This window comes from Bufo bufo, chromosome 3, assembly GCF_905171765.1.
Source record: "Bufo bufo chromosome 3, aBufBuf1.1, whole genome shotgun sequence".
NCBI lineage: Eukaryota > Metazoa > Chordata > Amphibia > Anura > Bufonidae > Bufo > Bufo bufo.
Window position 1 is genome coordinate 354,652,821 of NC_053391.1, and position 23,970 is coordinate 354,676,790.

The window sequence follows — 23,970 nt, forward strand, 5'->3', positions numbered from 1 at the left end:
GGGCCTAATAGTGCCAACAAGTACCTAGTAATACAGCAGGGCCCATTTGTTGGTGTTCTTCTGTGACAAATTTGATCTATGATAATTTAGAGGTCATCTACTGAGATGCATTGGTTTAGTGATTTTTCATAGTGACCTAGTGAGTACTCCCCTTCTTTCAGGCTCCAGACACGTAAGAAATGGAGTAAACCATGATACTATTACTGGAAATTTACATGCGTGTTCTACAGATCTTATCAATGAATGAGATACCTGTACAGTAGCAGTAGAATGGAGCAGCTCTCATGGGGTAGCCTTCTATTCTGCCAGATCCTTCAACCTGCAACTGCTTTTGCGATCCTATACACATTATTCAAGGACACAGGTACCAAGGCCTAGGACTTAAAATACCCTTCAGGGTGCATTCACACGTAACAGGTTGAGCCCTTAACAGGTTGTCCAACCTCAGGGCAATTCAATGGCTCCAGAGCAAGCATGTGCAGCTTAATATACTCTTTACCTTATATCTCATTATATTTATTGCATTTATACTGGTATTCTGATTTGTCTATATCTTATTGACCTCTTGCATATTCATGACTACAGTTAGATTTGCTTTTTTTTGTTTAGGTGACAAATACTGAGAAAGACACAACTCTTAAATGGTCCTTTGATAAGAAGCCGCTTCCAAAGGGGCAATATGACGGACAAAGCGGATCGGGAACACTGGTTATCAAAAAGGTAAATGCAAATACATTAGTTTTCCTACAAAAGTTTACACACTCTTGATATTGTTTCTTAAAGCATATTTCCAGAGAATTAGTACAATTATTAATGACTTTAATGGCCTGGAATATATTGAGCAGTGATTTACAAGCAGAATATCCAATAAACAAACAAAATGACAAAAAAAATTATCAAAAAATTGGTAAATGTATTAGTAAAGTCTTTCATTCTAAAGAACTCGACACAGCTCCAAAAACATTCTTTCACATAATGACTAATCAGAGCTTGTAAAACATGACTCCATGGTATATACTTTAGCATTCCTAATTGGAATCTGTCAATACATTTATTAGCGTTAATCCAACTGACATGTGAGATGTGAACTTATCAGCTGAATGTAATGCTGGTGATTCCATCTCCATAGGTAGCCACAACATTGAGAAAATAGTTGTTTTATAATATGTAAATTAGCCCCTTGGTGCAACGAGGACAGTATCGTTGCACGTCTCCTATGCTACGCCCGTACCACTTTGACTGACAGGATAGGCAGTGAAAACATATTTAAGCCTGGCCCTGAAGTCTCATAGGGGTGCATTCGGCGCATGCGCTGTGCATGGATGAAGTGCCTAGAGGTCTTTGTCCCAGTAATGGCGCAATGCAAAATTTTTTTTAAAAAAAGTTTCTACATTGTAACTATTGATGACGTGTCCTCTTTAAACAGCATCCAGACAAACACTGTGGTAAATATATTTGTCATGAGTTTAGCTAGCATTTTGTACATCCATAACTATGGCATATTACTTTGTGGATAAGGAGAGAAATTTTGGCAACTGACAGTTGTTGCTTCCACTGCAAGTACATAGGTTTGTTCAAGATTCATTCAGATAAATTGATAGCTGCAGAATGGTCTGCTACAAATTAGCTGTATTTGGATATACCCAAACATAACATTTAGTGGATCTGAGCATTTTTACAGAAAATTGGAAGGTAACACAGACGGTATCTTTGTTAATTGCAGCATTCTCTCAACAGTTCACAAAAGAAGAGAAAGGACATTACAAAGCTGTGGTGAAGGATAGCAGAGGTGAAGATATCAGTGATTTGGACCTCACCAAGGAAGGTAGGATAAGAATATCACATCAAAGATCAGTAAGAACATTTTACAGGTTAGCATGTATACATGTTAAAGAAGCATACAATGCCTCAACTTATAGAGGGAGTGGGATAAACAAGGTAGGATTTCAATCAACCAAAAGTTAAGTATTGCCATATACTAGATGAGGAAGACTAAGTAAAATTTCTAAGCAAAATAAAAAATACTAATATATCAGACGCTGTATAAGTAGCTATAGTTTGGTTAGTATAATTGGTTTTTAGGTGTTGACATTTTTCTGTACATTGTAGAGGCTTTTTGAACAGCATGAAAACTAGGAAGAACAGAAAAATCAAAGGTCTTTAAAAAGGACCTTTTATAGGCCCAGACATTATGAAATAACTAGCAGGTTATGTAGGGCACAGTGCATGGATGTAATATTGATTACTAGTTTGTATGGGCGCTGCTCCGTTCGCCCGCTGTGCCCCCAGTCACTATTCCCGTCTGGTATGCTAATGAATAGCATCGGTACAAGGAGGCGGAGACTGCCCTGTTTCTCAATTGGCCGTCTCCTTCTCCCTGGCTGTAGCGCTGTCCAATCACAGCAAAGAGCGTCACAGCAAGAGAGAAAAAAAACTCACCTTCTCCCTGGCTGTGAAGCTCTCTGCCGCGATTGGACAGCGCTACAGCCAGGGAGAAGGAGACGCCTATTGAGAAACAGGGCAGTCTCCACCTCCTTGTACCGATGCTATTTATTAGCATACCAAGCAGTGCCCAGACAAACTAGTAAGCAATATTACATCCCTGCACTATGCCCTACATAACCTGCTAGTTATTTAATAATGTCTGGACCCATGAAAGGTCCTCTTTAATGTGTCTTGGATTAGGTTATTTAGGGATAACTTGTGCAGTAAAGTTTTCTGATTGCTATGTGTGCCATTTAGTGATCTTATTGCTGCTGCTAGCTCACCCACAGTAGACATACTTACATGTTAATTAATGAACTGTGAAGTTGGCCCTTGTATACCTAAAATTTGATTATGAGTGCCATTAAAGGGGTTTTCTGGTACTTAGATATTGATTACCTTTCTTCAGGATACTGTGGTGCTTGCAAGATTCTTAACCCTTAAGAATTTTCTATATCTTTACATAGTTTGCTGTTATAATTCATAATTCATTGTTCCATCAATAATTTCAAGCCATCCTGACCCAGATGCAGCAAAACAGGCCCAAATATGATACCACCACTGTGTTTCATAGATGGGATAACGTTTTTTATGCAGTGTTATCCTTTCTCCAAACATAAAGCTTCTCATTTAAACCAAAAAGTTATTTCGTCTCATCTGTCCACAACATATTGTTCCAAATGCCTTCTGGCTTGTCCAGGTGATATTTAGCTGACTGCAGATGGGCAGCAATGTTCTTTTTGGACAGCAGTGGCTTTCTCCTTGCAATCCTGCCATGCACACCATTAAGTGTCTTCCAGATGGTGGAATCATGAGCATTAACATATGTGGCAAAGATCTTTAGTTGCTTAGTGGTTACCTTGGGTTCCTTTGTGACCTCGCAGACTGTTACATGCCATGCTCTTGACTTGATTTGTTTTTGGTTGATCACTCCAGGGGAGGGTAATAGTGAGCTTAAATTTTCTCAATCTGGACATAATCTGCCTGAGTGTGGATTGGTGGAGTCCAAACTCTTTAGAGATGGTTTTGTAACCTTTTCCAGCCTGACGAGCATCAACAAGTCTTCTTCTGAGGTCCTCAAAAATCTCCTTTGTTCATGCCATGATACACTTCCACAAACATCTTGTGAAGATCCGACTTTGATAGATCCTTGTTCTTTAAATAAAACAGGTTGGAACCCCTCACATCTGATTGTCTTCCTATTAACTAAAAACTTCTGACTCTAATTTCACCTTCAAATTATATGCTAATCCTAAATGTTTACATACTCATGCCACTCATGGACATGTCATATCGGGTTATTTTCCTCAATAAATAAATGACCAAAACTAATAATTTTTACTCATTTGTTTAATTTGTTTTAAGGATTTGTGTTAAAATTGAATGTAGTTTTAGGTCAAAGTCATGAAGAAATATATAAAGTTTAGGAAGGGTTCACAAATTTACAAGCATCACTATAGGTCATCAATATCAGGTCAGTTGGAGTCCAACACATAGCACCCCTACTGATCAGCTGCATTGGGCAGCCGCGTGTGTCAGAAACTATACAGTGGATGCAAGATTCCATCCATTGTGTAGTTTCCTGCGCCAGTGTACTGCAACTCAACTCCCATTAATTTGAATGTGATCTCAAGTGCAGTATCCCTGCACAGACACTACACAGTGGATGTAACCTTCTGCTTCTGTCCCCTTCCAGTCTATAAATTCTGTCACCATCAGCTGCCTAAAACAGCTGATTGGTGGGGGTACCGGATGTAGGACCCCCACTGATCTGATATTGATGACCTATTCTGAGGATAGGTCATTAATAACTACTTACCAGAAAACCCTTTTAAGGGCCTTTTACATGGGACGATCTTCGTAGTAACGTTTATTTATTATCATTGGTCAGTGAAAACATGCCCAGCAACTGAATGACAAACCCCCAAAAAATTTCACTAAATCTATCACATCTTTTAAATGGGCATGAAAACTTGTCGGCAGTACTACTAGGAGGTGGGTACAAACCTGTCACGGTAACTGGAAAATGAAAGTAAACAAGTGCCAATCAACTTGTAATATTGTATTAATGTCCATTAATGCATTGCACTGGCTCCCCGTCCAACAACGAGTGATGTTCAAGATTGGATGCTTCATACATAGGGTATTCCATGGTGTGGGGCCCTTGTACCTGCAACGTAAATTCACCAGGTACGCCCCGTTGAGGACATTGAGGTCTAGTAACTCTATGAATTTTAACATCCCGCAAGTTAACAAGATCAGACGTGGAGGTAGATCCTTTTCGGCTCAAGGGGCCAGATTTTGGAACCACCTACCTCTGGCCCTGAAAATGATTCCCAGTCTTCTCTCATTCAGACCTGCACTGAAAACCTTACTTTTCAAACAGGCGTTTGATCTTCCTATATAACACTTATTTGGTTTATATCATTTTGGGGGTTTTCTTAAATCTTAGTCTATAAATTCACGGTTGGTAATGTTCTTTTATTTTAAAGATACTTTTTCCCCACGATTATTAAATAGTTTTCTTCACATTCTCTATATCTCGTCCGAACCCTTTGAACCTTGAGATCCCCCTACCTTTCTCCCCTTTTTCTTGACTCTCCATTTGATAAGTGCTAGGAAATTGGTCTCTGGAATAGGTGCCTTATTCTCTAGGCCTTTGTGGCCCATGGCAAAGTGTCATGCTTTCTTTTTTCCTCCCTGTTGAATTAGTCAGCTAAGCGCATCGAGGCCCGATGGGTAAGACTGCGTGTACACAAGACTATACATCATCATCATCATTATGGGTAGTTTATCTGCTTGTGCAAAAGGACCCTTAGTAGTACTCCTGACATAGGGACTGGTGATGTCTCAAACGCTCGCTATGTAACATCATCACTTCTATTTTTGTTATAAAAGTAGTTGTTTTTTTAACCCTTTTTTTGCGGCGCTGAAAACAGGAGGCAAGTTCTTGTAAAATATTTTAAAAACTAAAGTAGCTTATTTATTCTTTTGTCAACGCGTTTCAAGGGCGCACAGCCCTCTTCGTCAGGACAATAAAAGCATATTGTCCTGACAAAGAGGGCTGTGCGCCCTTGAAACGCGTTGACAAAAGAATAAATAAGCTACTTTAGTTTTTAAAATATTTTACAAGAACTTGCCTCCTGTTTTCAGCGCCGCAAAAAAAGGGTTAAAAAAACCACTACTTTTATCTCTTTACTTATTTCTCGTGCCACTTCTGGGGCAGAGAAAAAAGGAACCCTTTGGCAGCAGTACAGGACCCCGCATGCTGGACGGGAAAATACCAGCACAAGCCTTTCACAGTTGTTGTGGCTCCACACAACAACATACGGTAAGCGCTTCTTGTATAAAGTGCAATAAGACCAAAAATACAGCCACACACACGAGGCGCGGCCTCCTGTCTCTCTTTTTTTCTCCTTTTCTTCTATTTTTGTTAGCCATTAAAAGGTATCAAACCTGCAATACTCTTATTTTATTTCTCTTAATGAGAGCACTAAGCGAGTTTTCTATTGGCTAACACAGTACCAGACTTTTTCCTTTTTTAAAGGACCCTTAGGGACAGGGCATTATGAGACTATTGATCTCAGTGAAGCGCTGTGAATTATATGGGTGCTATACAAATAAAATTAAATGAAAAGAAAAGAAATTTTGAAAATGTAGCTACATGTTTTGAGAAAAAACTATTTAGGTAGATGCATAGTAGAAGATGAAAGATTGTTGCCCTCTAATAGCCAATACTTATACATACTGATCTTTCAGATCGTTATGGATCAATGAAAGGTTCTTTGACGTAAATATGCACAAATGCTTGATTTCACAGTAGCTGTGGCCAGGAAGAAAGTGTGGGACAATTCTGCTCAAACTTTTAAATTCTCTAGTAGTCAAGACAATCATCTTAATAAAATGAATTAGACAGATGGATAGAGATGTGTGCAGTATGTATTTAAGAAGCGTATGTGTTTGTATCATTTCAGGTTTTGAAGATATAATGAAAGAAATTTCTAAAATAAGTGGTAAGCATTTCTAAACTGGAAAATGCATGCTATAAAATTACATTATAGGGATTGTTTCACAAAAAAAGCAAAATTTTTCAACTGAAACCTGAATCTGAATACTTTTGTAGTTGCATGTAATTAAAAATTTTGTATAGCCACTGAGTTATTTAATTAAATGCCAGCTGCTGTTTCTTCTTTTCCTTATTTCTCTGTCCACCTTTCTGAGGTGGTCGCACATGCTCAGTTCCATCCTTCAACTGCCACAGCCCTAACTTGTTCTTCTGTTAGAAGCTGTAACAGTAAGGGAGCCTTCACACATTTTGTGGCAGAAAATTCCGCAACTGAAAAATCTGTTCCATTAATTTGAATAGGGAAGCAAGCACATGGATTTCTGCAAGCTCTGTTAAAGTGAATGGAACAGATTTTCAGTTGCAGAATTTTCTGCCACAAAATCTGCCGCGTGTGAAAGCATACTTACAAGTAGAGAGCTGCAGCAGAAAGGACATGCTCCCTGAGCTGTGATAGGGAGAGAGTTGCAGCAGAAAGGACACGTCCTTTGAGAACAGTAATGCCCCTGAACTATCAGCTTGAAATACAGGGTGGGCCATTTATATGGATACACCTTAATAAAATGGGAATGGTTGGTGATATTAACTTCCTGTTTGTGGCACATTAGTATATGTGAGGGGGGAAACTTTTCAAGATGGGTGGTGACCATGGAGGCCATTTTGAAGTCGGCCATTTTGAATCCAACTTTTGTTTTTTCAATAGGAAGAGGGTCATGTGACACATGAATTTCACAAAAAAAAACAATGGTGTGCTTGGTTTTAACGTAACTTTATTCTTTCATGAGTTATTTACAAGTTTCTGACCACTTATAAAATGTGTTCAATGTGCTGCCTATTGTGTTGGATTGTCAATACAACCCTCTTCTCCCACTCTTCACACACTGATAGCAACACCGCAGGAGAAATGCTAGCACAGGCTTCCAGTATCCGTAGTTTCAGGTGCTGCACATCTCGTATCTTCACAGCATAGACGATTGCCTTCAGATGATACGAGATGTGCTGCACCTGAAACTACCGATACTGGAAGCCTGTGCTAGCATTTCTCCTGCGGTGTTGCTATCAGCGTGTGAAGAGTGGGAGAAAAGGGTTGCATTGACAATCCAACACAATGGGCAGCACATTGAACACATTTTATAAGTCGTCAGAAACTTGTAAATAACTCATGAAAGAATAAAGTTACGTTAAAACCAAGCACACCATTTCTTGTGAAATTCCCAATAAGTTTTATGTGTCACATGACCCTCTTCCTATTGAAAAACAAAAGTTGGATTCAAAATGGCCGACTTCAAAATGGCCGCCATGGTCACCACCCATCTTGAAAAGTTTCCCCCCTCACATATACTAATGTGCCACAAACAGGAAGTTAATATCACCAACCATTCCCATTTTATTAAGGTGTATCCATATAAATGGCCCACCCTGTAGATCTAGCAGAGCAATTGGAGCTCCTATTTATAGCATGTTTGAAAATAAACATGAATGATAATTTAGACTGGATTACGTAAATAGGTAAAACTTCCACACAAAAAAAAAACAAGGTAAATTTAAAAGGGTACTCCAATCTGGACATTAGTGTCATATCCACAGAATAAGTAATACACCAGATGGGTGCATGTCCCACCTCTGGGAGCTGCTTCTGTCTTGAGAACAGAGCCCTGTCTGCTGCCGCCATTCATAGAAAGGTGGCCACACATTTACAGCACTCTCCATGCGCTTCTATTGGAGTTCTGAAAATAGCTCCCGCCATTCATTCTTCCAATTGTTCAAATAGATTCTCTTTAGCCTAGCAGCTAAGGGGGCATGTCCTTTCTGCTACAACTCTCTCCCTATAACTGTCACACAATCTAACAGTGAAGAAAAAGGGGGTCAGTCAGCACATGCCAATACGCAGGTGCACGTTGCCATGGCTGAAAGCACAAAGACAAAAAACAATGCAGCAGCACTCTGCAAACACAAATAAAGTTCAAGAATACCATAACTATGGAAAATATTTTGGTGCTAATGCTATGCTCATTTTATAAATTTGAGATTCTCGGCAAATACATTTTGTACAAAATTATTTGTGCCTGTCTGCTGGCGTCAAGGCAATCTCTTTAGGACAGGAACCTACACTAAATGTAACCTGTTATGGTGCCATACTGATCATCACAAAATACAGGGAATGCAGGTTCCACATGCATGCTGGGTCCACTCTGCCTTTTGCAGCTTTTGGTGCCATAATAGCCTCCATTAAATCCAGGGAATGCAGGTCCAACATGCATAATGAGCCCACCAGCTTCTAACAGTAGATACAGTTGCAAGAAAAAGTATGTGAACCCTTTGGAATGATATGGATTTCTGCACAAATTGGTCATAAAATGTGATCTGATCTTCATCTAAGTCACAACAATAGACAATCACAGTCTGCGTAAACTAATAACACACAAAGAATTAAATGTTACCATGTTTTTATTGAACACACCATGTAAACATTCACAGTGCAGGTGGAAAAAGTATGTGAACCCTTGGATTTAATAACTGGTTGAACCTCCTTTGGCAGCAATAACTTCAACCAAACGCTTCCTGTAGTTGCAGATCAGACGTGCACAACGGTCAGAAGTAATTTTTGACCATTCCTCTTTACAGAACTGTTTCAGTTCAGCAATATTCTTGGGATGTCTGGTGTGAATCGCTTTCTTGAGGTCATGCCACAGCATCTCAATCGGGTTGAGGTCAGGACTCTGACTGGGCCACTCCAGAAGGCATATTTTCTTCTGTTTAAGCCATTCTGTTGTTGATTTACTTCTATGCTTTGGGTCATTGTCCTGTTGCAACATCCATCTTCTGTTGAGCTTCAGCTGGTGGACAGATGGCCTTAAGTTCTCCTGCAAAATGTTTTGATAAACTTGGGAATTCATTTTGCCTTCGATGATAGCAATCCGTCCAGGCCCTGACACAGCAAAGCAGCCCCAAACCATGATGCCCCCACCACCATACTTCACAGTTGGGATGAGGTTTTGATGTTGGTGTGCTGTGCCTCTTTTTCTCCACACATGGTGTTGTCTTTTTCTTCCAAACAACTCAACTTTGGTTTCATCTGACCACAGAATATTTTGCCAGTACTGCTGTGGAACATCCAGGTGCTCTTGTGCAAACTGTAAACTTGCAGCAATGTTTTTTTTGTACAACAGTGGCTTCCTCTGTGGTATCCTCCCATGAAATCCATTCTTGTTTAGTGTTTTACGTATCGTAGATTCGCTAACAGGGATGCTAGCATATGCCAGAGACATTTGTAAGTCTTTAGCTGACACTCTAGGATTCTTCTTCACCTCATTGAGCAGTCTGCGCTGTGCTCTTGCAGTCATCTTTACAGGACGGCCACTCCTAGGGAGAGTAGCAGCAGTGCTGAACTTTCTCCATTTATAGACAATTTGTCTTACCGTGGACTGATGAACAGCAAGGCTTTTGGAGATACTTTTATAACCCTTTCCAGCTTTATGCAAGTCAACAATTCTTAATCGTAGGTCTTCTGAGAGCTCTTTTGTGCGAGGCATCATTCACATCAGGCAATGCTTCTTGTGAGAAGCGAACCCAGAACTGGTGTGTGTTTTTTATAGGGCAGGGCAGCTGTAACCAACACCTCCAATCTCATCTCATTGATTGGACTCCAGTTGGCTGACACCTCACTCCAATTAGCTCTTGGAGATGTCATTAGTCTAGGGGTTCACATAGTTTTTCCACTTGCACTGTGAATGTTTACATGGTGTGTTCAAAAAAACATGGTAACATTTAATTCTTTGTGTGTTATTAGTTTAAGCAGACTGTGATTGTCTATTGTTGTGACTTAGATGAAGATCAGATCACATTTTATGACCAATTTGTGCAGAAATCGTTAATATTCCAAAGGGTTCACATACTTTTTCTTGCTACTGTATGACTGATGGGAGCTGAAGGATGGAACTGAGCACATGCGACCATGCTCATCCAACTCAGTAAGTGAACATGCACATTACTATACAGATTAAACACGAGGAGGCCCCATTATAATGAAGTAAAGAAAATACCTCACAACTGAGCATTTTTATAACAGAAAGTAAATTACAAAAGTAACTCGTTTTTCATACTGAAAATGATTAAAATAACATTCAATAGTGTCACAGGCAGCCCTTTTAAGTGTTGATAATAAAGTTCTACGGCAGGCTGCACGCTCTGTGAGTGCAGGGGAAGGGAGGGGATATGAAATCAGGGAAAAGAAGTGAAATTAAGGGAAGAGAAGTGTGTAACTATGGAACAGTGTAATAATGTATGGACTGTAAGCACCTTCCATAAACTGAATAATCTGTCTCTTGTCCCCAAAGCATTCTCTGCCTCCCCGCTGAAATGCCAAGGCACGGCTGAAGGGATTAAGATCTACAGTGAAGTGAAACAGTTCACCGATATCATGAATCCAGCGTGGCACCACAAGTATGTTCTAGCTCATTAATCTTCATTTAAAGGAATTATATTATATATATATATATATATATATATATATATATATATATATATATAATGTACTGAAAGGGGTTATCCAATAGCACAATGCCCGAGCCCCTCTTATAGACGATACTTACCTGGTCCCTGGCACCAGCGTCCCTCCGGAACCCTGCAACTCCCCGTTGTGCGGATCAAAACATCTGGCGACGGGGGAGCAGCCAATAGCAGGCCGCAACGTTGACCAGCCTCCCTGGTGTCAACCGCGATGCTAGGGAGGCTGGTCACTGTTGAGCCCTGCTATTGACTGCTCTTCCGTCAACTGATGTTTTGATCCACACGACAGGGAGATACAGTGGAGCCTGTGCAGGGATCTGGAGACACGCGGGTGCTGGGTATTGCCTATAGGAGGGCCCCCTGCATTGTGAGGTACTGTTGGATAACCCCTAAATACCTCAGTACATATCAAATGTATTTTTTATCGTACTTCCTATATAGGGAATGAGTACAAAAGGATCTATGCATACATATGCCATCCATATAGACGAGCATATGTAAAGAAAATATGATCAGACTCCAGGACCATGTCACCACAATGTCAAATGCGTAATAATCTGCAGGCAGCAAGTTATAGAGCGGGAAGAGCTGAGCAGATTGATGTATAGTTTTGTGGGAAAAGATTTAGTAAAACTTGCAATTTTTACACTTAAAGGGGTTGTCTGAGTTATTTTTTGTTCTTTGTATGTTTCTAACTAGGCAAATGTAAGGACTTTACAATTCACTTACTTTATCTCCAGTTGCTCCTTTCTCAGATTTCACTGAGGGTCGCATGACCTGTGATGTCAGCTTCTCTCCCTGCTCTGATAAGGTTTTGTGCACAAGCCTGAGAGAGCAGATCTGTGTCTGTACAGGAGACATCACTGTGCTGGCCACACACCCCTGCACTGTCAGCTGCTGCTTATTGCTCTTTCCCTGGATTCTTGAGGAAAAACATTTATACCCCTTAGCTGCACAGACTCAGGGCTGAAGGCTTTACTGAGTAGCTGCAGGCAGTGAGGAGACAAATGTTGGGCACAGGAGCTAACAGAGGAGATCTGCAGAGCATTGCACAAGAACAGTTAGAGGGAAGATCCTGTGTGTATCAGCAGTGTCATTGTACAGCTGGGACTTGTAGTCCTACAAATACAACATGCTGCTGAGTCTCCCAGCAGGCAGACATGTCACTCAGGGCAGCACTTGTATTCACTCCCTTTGCAGAGTAGGGAGAGGGGCAGAGATTGTTGTTATGGCAGGTAGAAATATAAATATATATTTTTGCCTAAAACTTGCTTAGCTTAGTTATATATTGCTGCCCATCAGATTTACAATGCTATATTTTTTTTTCATAACTCAGACAACCCCTTTAACGGGGTTGTCTCACTTTAAGCAAATGGAATTTAAGATGTAGATAGGGTTAATACAAGGCACTTACTAATGTATTGTGATTGTCCATATTGCCTAGAGCGAGATCGGTGCCTTGCAGCAGTGGCCGTAACCCCTGTTGAGCAGCATATAATGCAATGGAAAACTGAATCAATTCAGCAAAGGATGCAATATGGACAATCGCAATACATTAGAAAGTGACTTGTATTAACATTCTCTACATAATACATGACTTTTTTTGAAGGGAGAAAATCCCTTTAAGCCTCTGCTATTTCTATACTTAAAGGGTATTCAGGTTATGTTATCATCTATCCACAGTATCTGGGAAAACTATTAAATCCTGGGAGGTCCTACTGGTTGCATCTCCACTGATCATGAGGATGCCCCCACCCAGAAATGAAAGGAGAGGCCTGATGGGCATGCGCGTGGCTGCTCCATTCATTTCTATGGGAGTTCCGGAGATGGCCAAGAACTGTACTAGACTATCTCTGGAACTCCTGTAGACCAGTGCCCTTTTCTCTTAGGCTTATGTCTCTTATGTCTTTCCCCCTAGCTCTCCCCTGTTAGTGCACCTGAACCAGGAAGTCTAGGAAGAGGGGGCTGGGTTTAGGTTGCATAATTTTTGTTTACACAGTGAGCATGGCCATTTTGTTGGAAGGAATCGCCTACTAATAGAACAAAGTAATCTGGGTGACAGTGCAAGCCATAGTGCAAATAGTACCAGCTGTAGTATTTACATAGTACCAGCCATAGTACATACAACTAAATAGCTAATCTGCCCAGTTATGCAGTGATAATTTCACCCTTGACTGCAGATTTGTCTTTCAGAAGCTTTGGAGAGCTGGGGAGCATGTTATGTTGGAGATCAAACTACATAAATGGCATATATCCTGATATGATGTGATATGTATGGATATAGTATGTAAAGAATATATGTACCAAGTGTGGTTTCCTTTTTGCAGAGGATACTACCTAGCTTTTCCAATTTGCCATGATCATTGCCCTACAGAGATTGTTAACTAGATTTCCCAGACGGCAAAGTGCCAGATCAGTCTAGAACTGATAAATCCCCATTATTGTACAGTAGAATGGCTAATTGTATTTGCTAGCCAGGACTAAGAATCCTCATGACAAATCCTCCATACTGTAGCAAGCTAGACAGATTTTCCAAATCTACGACGATAAATATCCCCCGCACTCCTAAACAGTGCCATAGCTAGGCAGATTTGCCTTTCAGAGTCCTGGGAAAGATGGGTTACTTGTGCATTGTAAGGATGACATTATATGGACAGTGTGTACAGCTCCACAAGACATAATCCAGCTTTCCAACACTGATAAATGTCCAATTTGCCTTTAATCCCTCCTGCCTATATAGGTAAACTTGAGATTCAGGCAACTGGAAAAGCTAAGTAACACTTTCTGTAGCATCAGTGCCCTGGTTATGTATAGTATAGTTGCACACACAGCTGCCAAGTTTTGGAGTTTCAAGCCCTTTCACATTACTCTGATTGTCCACTGAAGTGAATGGGATGATAAGTCCCACCTCTATCCCAAACTACCTGTTTTAAGTCGGTACTAAACTCCAGTCAAGTCATGTCTTTTTTAAGTTTTTCAGGGTTTAGTGGCCTTTTGATTGCTCTTTAGACGTATGTATACATTAAAAAATGCTATTTCTATACACAGAACTCAGAAATTGTCCAGTACAGAAAAGGTTAAATCGGGCAGCACTGAGAATCAAGTATGGCTTCAAATAAACAATCCTACCGACTCAGACCGAGGTCTGTATACACTTGAACTGTTTGATGGTAAAGACATCCATAAACGGACCTACGATCTCAGTGGTAAAGGTAATAAATATATAGTCATGTTGTGTATTTAAGTTCGGTTAACTAAGTTTAATTTAACTCCTGCATACAAATAATGTGCTTATATAATTCTGGTTCAAAACCAGGATGCAACGCTTTAAACCGAAAAGTCAGTCAAAATGATGTGTCACAGACAGGGGTGAAGAGGTAGTAACGATTAGTGATATTGCAAGGGCAATATTCGAATTTGTGATATTTCGCAAATATTTGTGCAAATATTCGCCACATACTCGCGAATTTGGGAATTCATTATCTCCAGTCATTATTTTCTTGATTGCGAAAAACGGCAATTGAAAAATTTGCCATAAAAATTTGCATTACGAAAATTCGCAATCAACACTACTCCTAAAGTCAAAGATATTGCAGCCTTCTCATTGGCCCACCAGCAAGAAGCAGGGAGGGATCATGTGTACTGAATATTCGAAATTACGAATATATATCACTATATTCTAAATATTCGCGAATTCTCGAAGTGCTGATATTTGCAAAATAAAAATTAGCAATTCGAATATTCGTGATCAACACTAGTGATCATACTTGTAGCCTGGCACTTGATGGTAGCCAAATACTCCTTTACAATATAAGACTTAGGGGAACATTTATTAGGACCAGCGTTTTAGACACTGGTCTTAATAAAGTCCATGCGCTGGTGGTGGATCCATCAGTTATGTAAAGGCTCCGGCCTCTCCATAACTTCAGTGGATCCACTGCCGCTTTTAAATGTGAGACAGCTTCCTAGCTGTCTTGCATTTAGACCATTTTCTACTCGTAAAACAGGTGTAGAAAATAGTAAATGAGACAGGCCTGCTGGCCCGTCCCCTTCCCCACCCACTTTTTTTTAGTCCTGGCGTGAACAGGGAAAAGTCGCACATTGCGGCGCAAAGGACCTTTGCGCTGCAATCTGCAACAGAAATACGCCTTAAGCTTCAACTGATAGCTATTCCTCTGACTCGCCAATACACATGCAGGCCTGAGTGTGCACTCATTTTCATTGGGGAAGTGAATAGGCACTTTAAAAGCTTCAAGTTATGCTTTTGGTTATAGATACATGTGCATTCTATATGTGCAGTCTGTGATCTCAGACCTCCCCTGATTTTCACAACAAAAGGGCTCCATCAAACAATCAACCCCCATTGGCACTACTCCTAGATATCTCTCACTGTCCAGTTTCAGACGAGCGAGTTGTCTGTGGGAAATACGCTCCTTGTGGGACTTCGCATCCTGGACTATGTTCTTGTAACAGGACCTAATGATTTATAATGCTGTGTTTCCCATCCCGACATCATCTGTAATGATTTGTACTCTTATAATGCTATCAGTACAATACATTACAGCTGATGTTGGCAGGGACACACAGCATTATAAATCATTATAATGCCATGAGCAAAGTCCAGGATGGGAAATCACGCTGAGAGTGTTTCTCACGGTGAACTCGCTAATCTAAAAATGGCCTTAGGAAGTAATACTGTAAAGCCTCATACACACGACCGTTGTTTTGGTCCACATCCGAGCCGTAGTTTTTGCGGCTTGGATGTGGACCCATTAACTTCAATCGGGCCGCAAAAGATGTGGACAGCACTCCGTGTGCTGTCCGCATCCGTTGCTCCGTTCCGTGGTCCACAAAAAAAATATAACCTGTCCTATTCTTGTCCGTTTTGCGGACAAGAATAGGCAGTTATATCAATGGCTGTCCGTGCCGTTCCACAAATTTGTAGAACGCACATGGACGCCATCCGTGTTTTGCGGATCCGCAATTTGCGGACTGCAAAACACACAACGGTCGTGTGCATGAGGCCTAAGTGTAAGATTTCCAGTAATAGAAATCTCTCAGCAGTGCCGAAGGTTTTAATTAGTTTACTAAACCCTTTTAATGTGAGCGTGAGGCTGTTTATGGTATCTATTCCTGTTCTGATTTCTTCTAAGCTTATAGCCAGTTACACCAGCTAACTGAGCAGGCAATTATTGTGAATGAACCACTCATTCCTGATAATTACCTCCTCATTAGAGGTGGTGAGGGCTGCATTTACATGGGGACAAGCGATTTCTACAGATTCATTGTTTTTGGGCAGCAGATCCCTGTTAACACAGCACAGTCTGCTGTGCAAATTTCACATTTTGATGTCTGCATCTGTGATAATTTCAGCCAGTGATCAGCAGCATCTTTACACAGGCTGATTATTGGGAAAGTATGAATGTTCGTGCCCAATAATCATCCCGTCTAAAGAGACCTTTAATCTTGTCACAAAGATAATGTGGAAAACTTATCAAAATCAGTGTTTAGGTAGAGAAGAGGCCAGGAGCAGCCAAACAGGTCACTGCTTTTCGGTAGTGTACTGGGAACTTAACCCCTTAAGGACACATGACGTATCGGTACGGCATGTTTCCCGAGTCCTTAAGGACACATGACGTACCGGTACGACATGTGTTGTTCCGATCACTGCCGCCCGGCCAGCTGTGATCGGAACAAGGTGCCTGCTCAAATCATTGAGCAGGCACCTCGGCTAAATGCGCGGGGGGGTCCCATGACCCCCCCATGTCCGCGATCGCAACAAACCGCAGGTCAATTCAGACCTGCGGTTTGTTGCGCTTTCTGCAGTTTCTGATCGCTGCGATCCCTGACCGCGACGATCAGAAACTTTAGTGTGCCGAAAATATATTTTTATCACCCCCCCCCTGCACCTCTGAATGATTTTAGCCCGGTGGGAGGTGCAGGGGGGGTGTTGCGGGCGGTGGGGGCGGTGCGGGAGGCGGGCGGTGCGGCAGGCGGGATCGCGATCCCCCGCCCGCCTCCCGTTGAATAATCGTTGGTGTAGAGTGGGTATACCAGGGTGCCAGCACATTGCTGGCACCCTGGTATAAACGGCTGACATCGGTGATGCGATGTCAGCCGTTTAACCCTTTCCATACAGCGGTCCGTACGGACCGCTGTATGGAAAAAGTTAACAGAAAGAGGGAGCTCCCTCCCTCTCCGATCGGGGGGCTGCTGTGCCTTTGCAGCCCCCCGATGGAGAGGGAGAGAGTCCCCAGACAGCCCCCCGCAGCCCCGTGCTCACCCTTCCCCGTCTGCGCAGTTCTGAGCAGACGGGGAAGGTTCCCATGGCAACAGGACGCCTCTCAGGCGTCCTGCTGTCCATGGTGCTGAACAGATCTGTGCTGAAAGCATAGATCTGTTCAGTGTAAGTAAAATACAGTACAGAACAATATATATTGTACTATACTGTATTATACAGACATCAGACCCACTGGATCTTCAAGAACCAAGTGGGTCTGGGTAAAAAAAAAAGTGAAAAAAAGTGAAAAAAAAGTAAAAATCAAAAAACACATTTATCACTGATTAAAAATTAAAAAAATAACATTCCCTACACATGTTTGGTATCGCCGCGTCCGTAACGACCTGATCTATAAAACGGTCATGTTACTTTACCCGAACGGTGAACGCCATAAAAATAAAAAACTATGATGAAATTGAAATTTTGCTCACCTTACTTCCCAAAAAAAGGTAATAAAAGTGATCAAAAAAGTCGCATGTACGCCAAAATTGTAACAATCAAATCGTCATCTCATCCCGCAAAAAATGAGACCCTACTTAAGATAATCACCCAAAAACTGAAAAAACTATGGCTCTTAGACTATGGAGACACTAAAACATAATTTTTTTTGTTTCAAAAATGAAATCATTGTGTAAAACTTACATAAATAAAAAAAAAGTATACATATTAGGTATTGCCGCGTCCGTATCGACCGACTCTATAAAAATATCACATGACCTAACCCCTCAGGTGACCACCGTAAAAAAAAAAAAAAAAAAACTGTGTAAAAAAAGCAATTTTTTGTCATCTTACGTCACAAAAAGTGTAATAGCAAGCGATCAAAAAGTCATATGCACCCCAAAATAGTGCCAATCAAACCGTCATCTCCTCCCGCAAAAAATGAGACCCTACTTAAGATAATCGCCCAAAAACTGAAAAAACTATGACTCTTAGACTATGGAGACACTAAAACTTGTTTTTGTTTTAAAAATGAAATCATTGGGTAAAACTTACATAAATTAAAAAAATGTAATACATATTAGGTATCGCCGCGTCCGTGACAACCTGCTCTATGAAATTACCACATGATCTAACCTGTCAGATGAATGTTGTAAATAACAAAAAAAAAAAAACGGTGCCAAAAAAGCTAATTCTTGTTACCTTGCCGCACAAAAAGTGTAATATAGAGCAACCAAAAATCATATGTACCCTAAACTAGTACCAACAATACTGCCACCCTATCCCGTAGTTTCTAAAATGGGGTCACTTTTCTGGAGTTTCTACTCTAGGGGTGCATTAGGGGGGCTTCAAATGGGACATGGTGTCGAAAAAACAGTCCAGCAAAACCTGCCTTCCAAAAACCGTATGGCATTCCTTTCCTTCTGCGCCCTGCCGTCTGCCCGTACAGCGGTTTACGACCACATATGGGGTGTTTCTGTAAACTACATAATCAGGGCCATAAATAATGAGTTTTGTTTGGCTGTTAACCCTTGCTTTGTAACTGGAAAAAAAATATTAAAATGGAAAATCTGCCAAAAATGTGAAATTTTGAAATTGTGTCTCTATTTTCCATTAAATCTTGTGCAACACCTAAAGGGTTAACAAAGTTTGTAAAATCAGTTTTGAATACCTTGAGGGGTGTAGTTTCTTAGATGGGGTCACTTTTATGGAGTTTCTACTCTAGGGGTGCATCAGGGGGGCTTCAAATGGGACATGGTGTCAAAAAAACAGTCGGCGCACCTTTCACTCTACGCCCCGCTGTGTGGCCGTACAGTAGTTTACAGCCACATATGGGGTGTTTCTGTAAACAGCAGAGTCAGGGCAATAAAGATACAGTTTTGTTTGGCTGTTAACCCTTGCTTTGTTAGTGAAAAAAATGGGTTAAAATTGAAAATTAGGCAAAAAAATGAAATTCTCAAATTTCATCTCCATTTGCCAATAACTCTTGTGCAACACCTAAAGGGTTAACGACGTATGTAAAATCAGTTTTGAATACCTTGAGGGGTGTAGTTTCTTAGATGGGGTCACTTTTAGGGAGTTTCTCCTCTAGGGGTGCATCAGGGGGCTTCAAATGGGACATGGTGTAAATAAACCAGTCCATAAAAATCAGCCTTCCAAAAACCATACGGCGCACCTTTCACTCTACGCCCCGCTGTGAGGCCGTACAGTAGTTTACGGCCACATATTGGGTATTTCTGTAAATAGCAGAGTCAGGGCAATAAAGATACAGTCTTGTTTGGCTGTTGACCCTTGCTTTGTTAGTGGAAAAAATGGGTTAAAATGAAAAATTAGACAAAAAAATCAAATTCTCAAATTTCCTCCCCATTTGCCAATAACTCTTGTGCAACACCTAAAGGGTTAACAATGTGTGCAAAATCAGTTTTGAATACCTTGAGGGGTGTAGTTTCTTAGATGGGGTCATTTTTGGGTGGTTTCTATTATGTAAGCCTCGCAAAGTGACTTCAAACCTGAACTGGTCCCTAAAAATTGAGTTTTTGTAAATTTCGGAAAAATTTCAAGATTTGCTTCTAAACTTCTAAGCCTTATAACATCCCCAAAAAATAAAATATCATTCCCAAAACAATTCAAGCATGAAGTAGACATATGGGGAATGTAAAGTCATCACAATTTTTTGGGGTATTACTATGTATTACAGAAGTAGAGAAACTGAAACTTTGAAATTTGCTAATTTTTCCAAATTTTTGGTAAATTAAGTATTTTTTTGTGCAAAAACAATAATTTTTTTGACTTCATTTTACCAGTATCATGAAGTACAATATGTGACGAAAAAACAATCTCAGAATGGCCTGGATAAGTCAAAGCGTTTTAAAGTTATTAGCACTTAAAGTGACACTGGTCAGATTTCCAAAAAATGGCCTGGTCCTTAAGGTGAAAATGAGCCCGGTCCTTAAGGGGTTAAAGTGATCCTGGAAAAAAAAATAAAAGAGGCCCCGTGTTGTGGGTGAGTCCAAATTGACAGAAGGTGGGGCAATACAAGTAGGCAGGGACAACAGAACTGGGCAGGCCAGTAATACAGTAGTGCAGCACAAAAACAAAATATTACAGTGCAGAACAAAATGCTGCCCAATCACCATACTGAGGACGGTGATACAGTTGAGCTCAGGAGGAGACCTGTGGCTGCATGCCAGGTGCGTAAGTACCTTATGCTCCTAGCATGAATAAATGCTGAGAGCATCAGAACGTTAGGTACCCAGCCGCCGTGAGGAGCGCTCGAGCCGCTCCCTAGGCATCGGCCCCACCGGGAAATTTCCCTGTAGGATCTATAGAAAATTAAGAACTGGAATAAGGGTACTTTCACACTGGCGTTTTTCTTTTCCGGCACTGAGTTCCGTCACAGTGGCTCTATACCGGAAAAGAACTGATCAGGCATATCCCCCTGCATTCTGAATGGAGAGCAAACCATTCAGGATGCATCAGGATGTCTTCAGTTCAGTCATTTTGACTGATCAGGCAAAAAAGAAAACCGTAGCATGCTACGGTTTTATCTCCGGCGAAAAAAACTGAAGACTTGCCTGAATGCCGGATCCGTCATTTTTTTCCATAGGAATGTATTAGTGCCGGATCCGGCATTCAAAATACCGGAAAGCCGGATCCGTCCTTCGCGCAGACCGAAAAAAAGGTGAAAAAAGTAAATGCCAGATCCATTTTGCCGGATGACACCGGAAAGACGGATCCGACATTTTAATGCATTTTTTTGACTGATCAGGCATTTTTAAGACGGATCAGGATCCTGATCAGTCTTACTAATGCCATCAGTTGGCATACGTTTTGCCGGATCCGGCAGGCAGTTCCGGCGATGAAAGTAGCCTAAGTTGGCTACAGCAACTCTACTATATTGCTGTAATTTTTTTTTATACATTCCCTAAACCAAATCCAGCCAAAGCAATGCTTGTATTGTAACTGGAGTGACACTTTGTATATCTACATGCTTTAAATAATTTATTTCTTTATTTTCAGCATTTGATGATGCAATGGCAGAACACCAGAAATACAAGTAAGTGTTAATGTCCTCTGATTTAAGAGACCTGATCACAATGCTATACATTAAAGGGGCATGCATTTTAAGATACCTGCATTGATTAAAAAAATGTTTCCATTAATAATTCATCGCAAGTATTTACGTGTTGCACGTGAATTTACTTAGAGTTTAGACTTTATGATTGCCGCATTTAAAAGGGCTGTCTGCCTTCGACAATTTTTGTTAAAAATATGAAAAGAAAGGAGTGAGCACTCACACTATCTGGACCATAGGGAATAAATGATATTTAATAATTGGTAATTAATATCAACACTCAAATCCAATAAAATTACATAAAATCGTGAATGGTACCAACATAAAATCACACTGACGAATGGTGGTTGTGCAAACCTTGCGTAATTGGTATTCAAAGTTGACACTTAACACCACATAGAGATGTATGGTAAGAAAAGTCAATGATACCGCAGGCCGCGATCAGCAGCTCTAATGTCCCGGTGAAAAATTCGTATAACTCCGGATTATTAAAGTGTCCACGTGCATAGAGATGTCTCTCAATATAGTAGTCTCTCCACAAATGATCCGGTATAACCACACAGGGCTATAGATAATACGTGCACCGTTCAGGTTCCTACCTTATCCCAAGTTACACCAAACTGTTCCACGCTGGGCCGTCCTGCCACGAGCAGCGAGTGATGACGGCTGCTTCGGCGTCTCACGTCACAGATCTCGGGTCGCTGACGTCACAATATCGCGGGAACAGAAAGTTCGGCTGGTATGGATGGTAGATCGTTGTTGGAACCTGTATTAGACTCCTGTGTCCTGGAAATGTATTAGTAAGATTCCTTATCGCATGGCCATGCAATGTATTTCATCAGAGTCCAGTGGGTTAGGTGGGCGCTTCTTCCAATCACCAGACGCGTTTCGGGGTGATTGGAAGAAGCGCCCACCTAACCCACTGGACTCTGATGAAATACATTGCATGGCCATGCGATAAGGAATCTTACTAATACATTTCCAGGACACAGGAGTCTAATACAGGTTCCAACAACGATCTACCATCCATACCAGCCGAACTTTCTGTTCCCGCGATATTGTGACGTCAGCGACCCGAGATCTGTGACGTGAGACGCCGAAGCAGCCGGCATCACTCGCTGCTCGTGGCAGGACGGCCCAGCGTGGAACAGTTTGGTGTAACTTGGGATAAGGTAGGAACCTGAACGGTGCACGTATTATCTATAGCCCTGTGTGGTTATACCGGATCATTTGTGGAGAGACTACTATATTGAGAGACATCTCTATGCACGTGGACACTTTAATAATCCGGAGTTATACAAATTTTTCACCGGGACATTAGAGCTGCTGATCGCGGCCTGCGGTATCATTGACTTTTGTTACCATACATCTCTATGTGGTGTTAAGTGTCAACTTTGAATACCAATTACGCAAGGTTTGCACAACCACCATTCGTCAGTGTGATTTTATGTTGGTACCATTCACGATTTTATGTAATTTTATTGGATTTGAGTGTTGATATTAATTACCAATTATTAAATATCATTTATTCCCTATGGTCCAGATAGTGTGAGTGCTCACTCCTTTCTTTTCATATTGTTCACTAATTTTTGTGTGAGCCAACCACCAATCTATTCTAAATTTTTGTTAAAAGATTGAAATTAAACTGATCAAGGAGGACAGAAATTCCAATGGTTGCTTTGGGCAACTAAGCCAGTTCTACTTTACACCAGTTTGATAAATCTCCCCCAATATTTCTCTCTAGTCTAAGGCTACATGCACACGACCGTATACTCAAGGGCTCATTTATTAAAACCAGCGTTTTAGATGCCGGTTTTAATAAACCCCTACGCTGGCGGAGGATCCGCCGGAGTTCAGAAGAGGCGCCGCCCTCTCCATAACTTCGCCGCATCCAGCGCTAGTTTTAAATGTAAGACAGCTTCCTAGCTGTCTTACATTTAGACCATTTGCTGCGCCTGAAACAGGAGTAGAAAAAGGTAAATGAGACGGGCCTGCTGGTATGATAGTAAGCCAAAATCAGGTGCAGGTTAAAAACACAAAGTGCAAATCTTTCCATTTTACCTCATCTTTGTGAAGGCATCACTAATGGAAATCACTGATCAGAACACTGAACATGTAAATGAGGCATAAAGGTACTGCCACACATCACGGCTGTGCTGCATTTTTGAGAAGAAAACGTGTTTTTTGCAACAACATCCCTACATTCATGGTGCATTTTCTTCCAGCAAAGGGAAAACGCACAGGAAAACCAAATTACATGAATTACAAAATAGATTTACATTAAAGTAACAAGGCTAGGGCTACACAGTGACGTGTCGCACGACAAGAAAGTTGGATACATACAAGTTGGATTTTTTTATGCGACTCACGTTGCAGTAGCAGCATGTCGCATTGCCAGACCATTGAAATACAGTACATAAGATGTTGTGCAACTTACTTGTGGGTTACAAATGTTGCAGTGTAGCTGTACCTTTTTTTACATGTCATTGTGTGTTTTCCCACGTGTTTTCCCTTTATTGGAAGAAAACACACTACAAATTCAGGTATGTTGTTGCAAAATTCACATAACTTTTTTTTGTTTGATTTTTTTGCCTCAGCCGAAACACAGCACAGTCGCAACAT

General features: G+C 41.0%; 1 protein-coding gene across 3 annotated transcripts in view; it reads left to right on the top strand.

Moving 5' to 3' along the window:
* Positions 1–23,970, top strand: part of MYOM3 (myomesin 3) — a 191,574-nt gene that overhangs the window by 165,187 nt on the left and 2,417 nt on the right. For all 3 annotated transcript variants that reach the window (XM_040424500.1, XM_040424502.1, XM_040424501.1), the window contains exons 29-34: positions 610–720; positions 1,738–1,825; positions 6,459–6,497; positions 10,885–10,990; positions 14,105–14,268; positions 21,294–21,330. In XM_040424500.1, the coding sequence (XP_040280434.1) occupies positions 610–720; positions 1,738–1,825; positions 6,459–6,497; positions 10,885–10,990; positions 14,105–14,268; positions 21,294–21,330 (545 nt within the window). The remainder of the gene's footprint in view (positions 1–609; positions 721–1,737; positions 1,826–6,458; positions 6,498–10,884; positions 10,991–14,104; positions 14,269–21,293; positions 21,331–23,970) is intronic.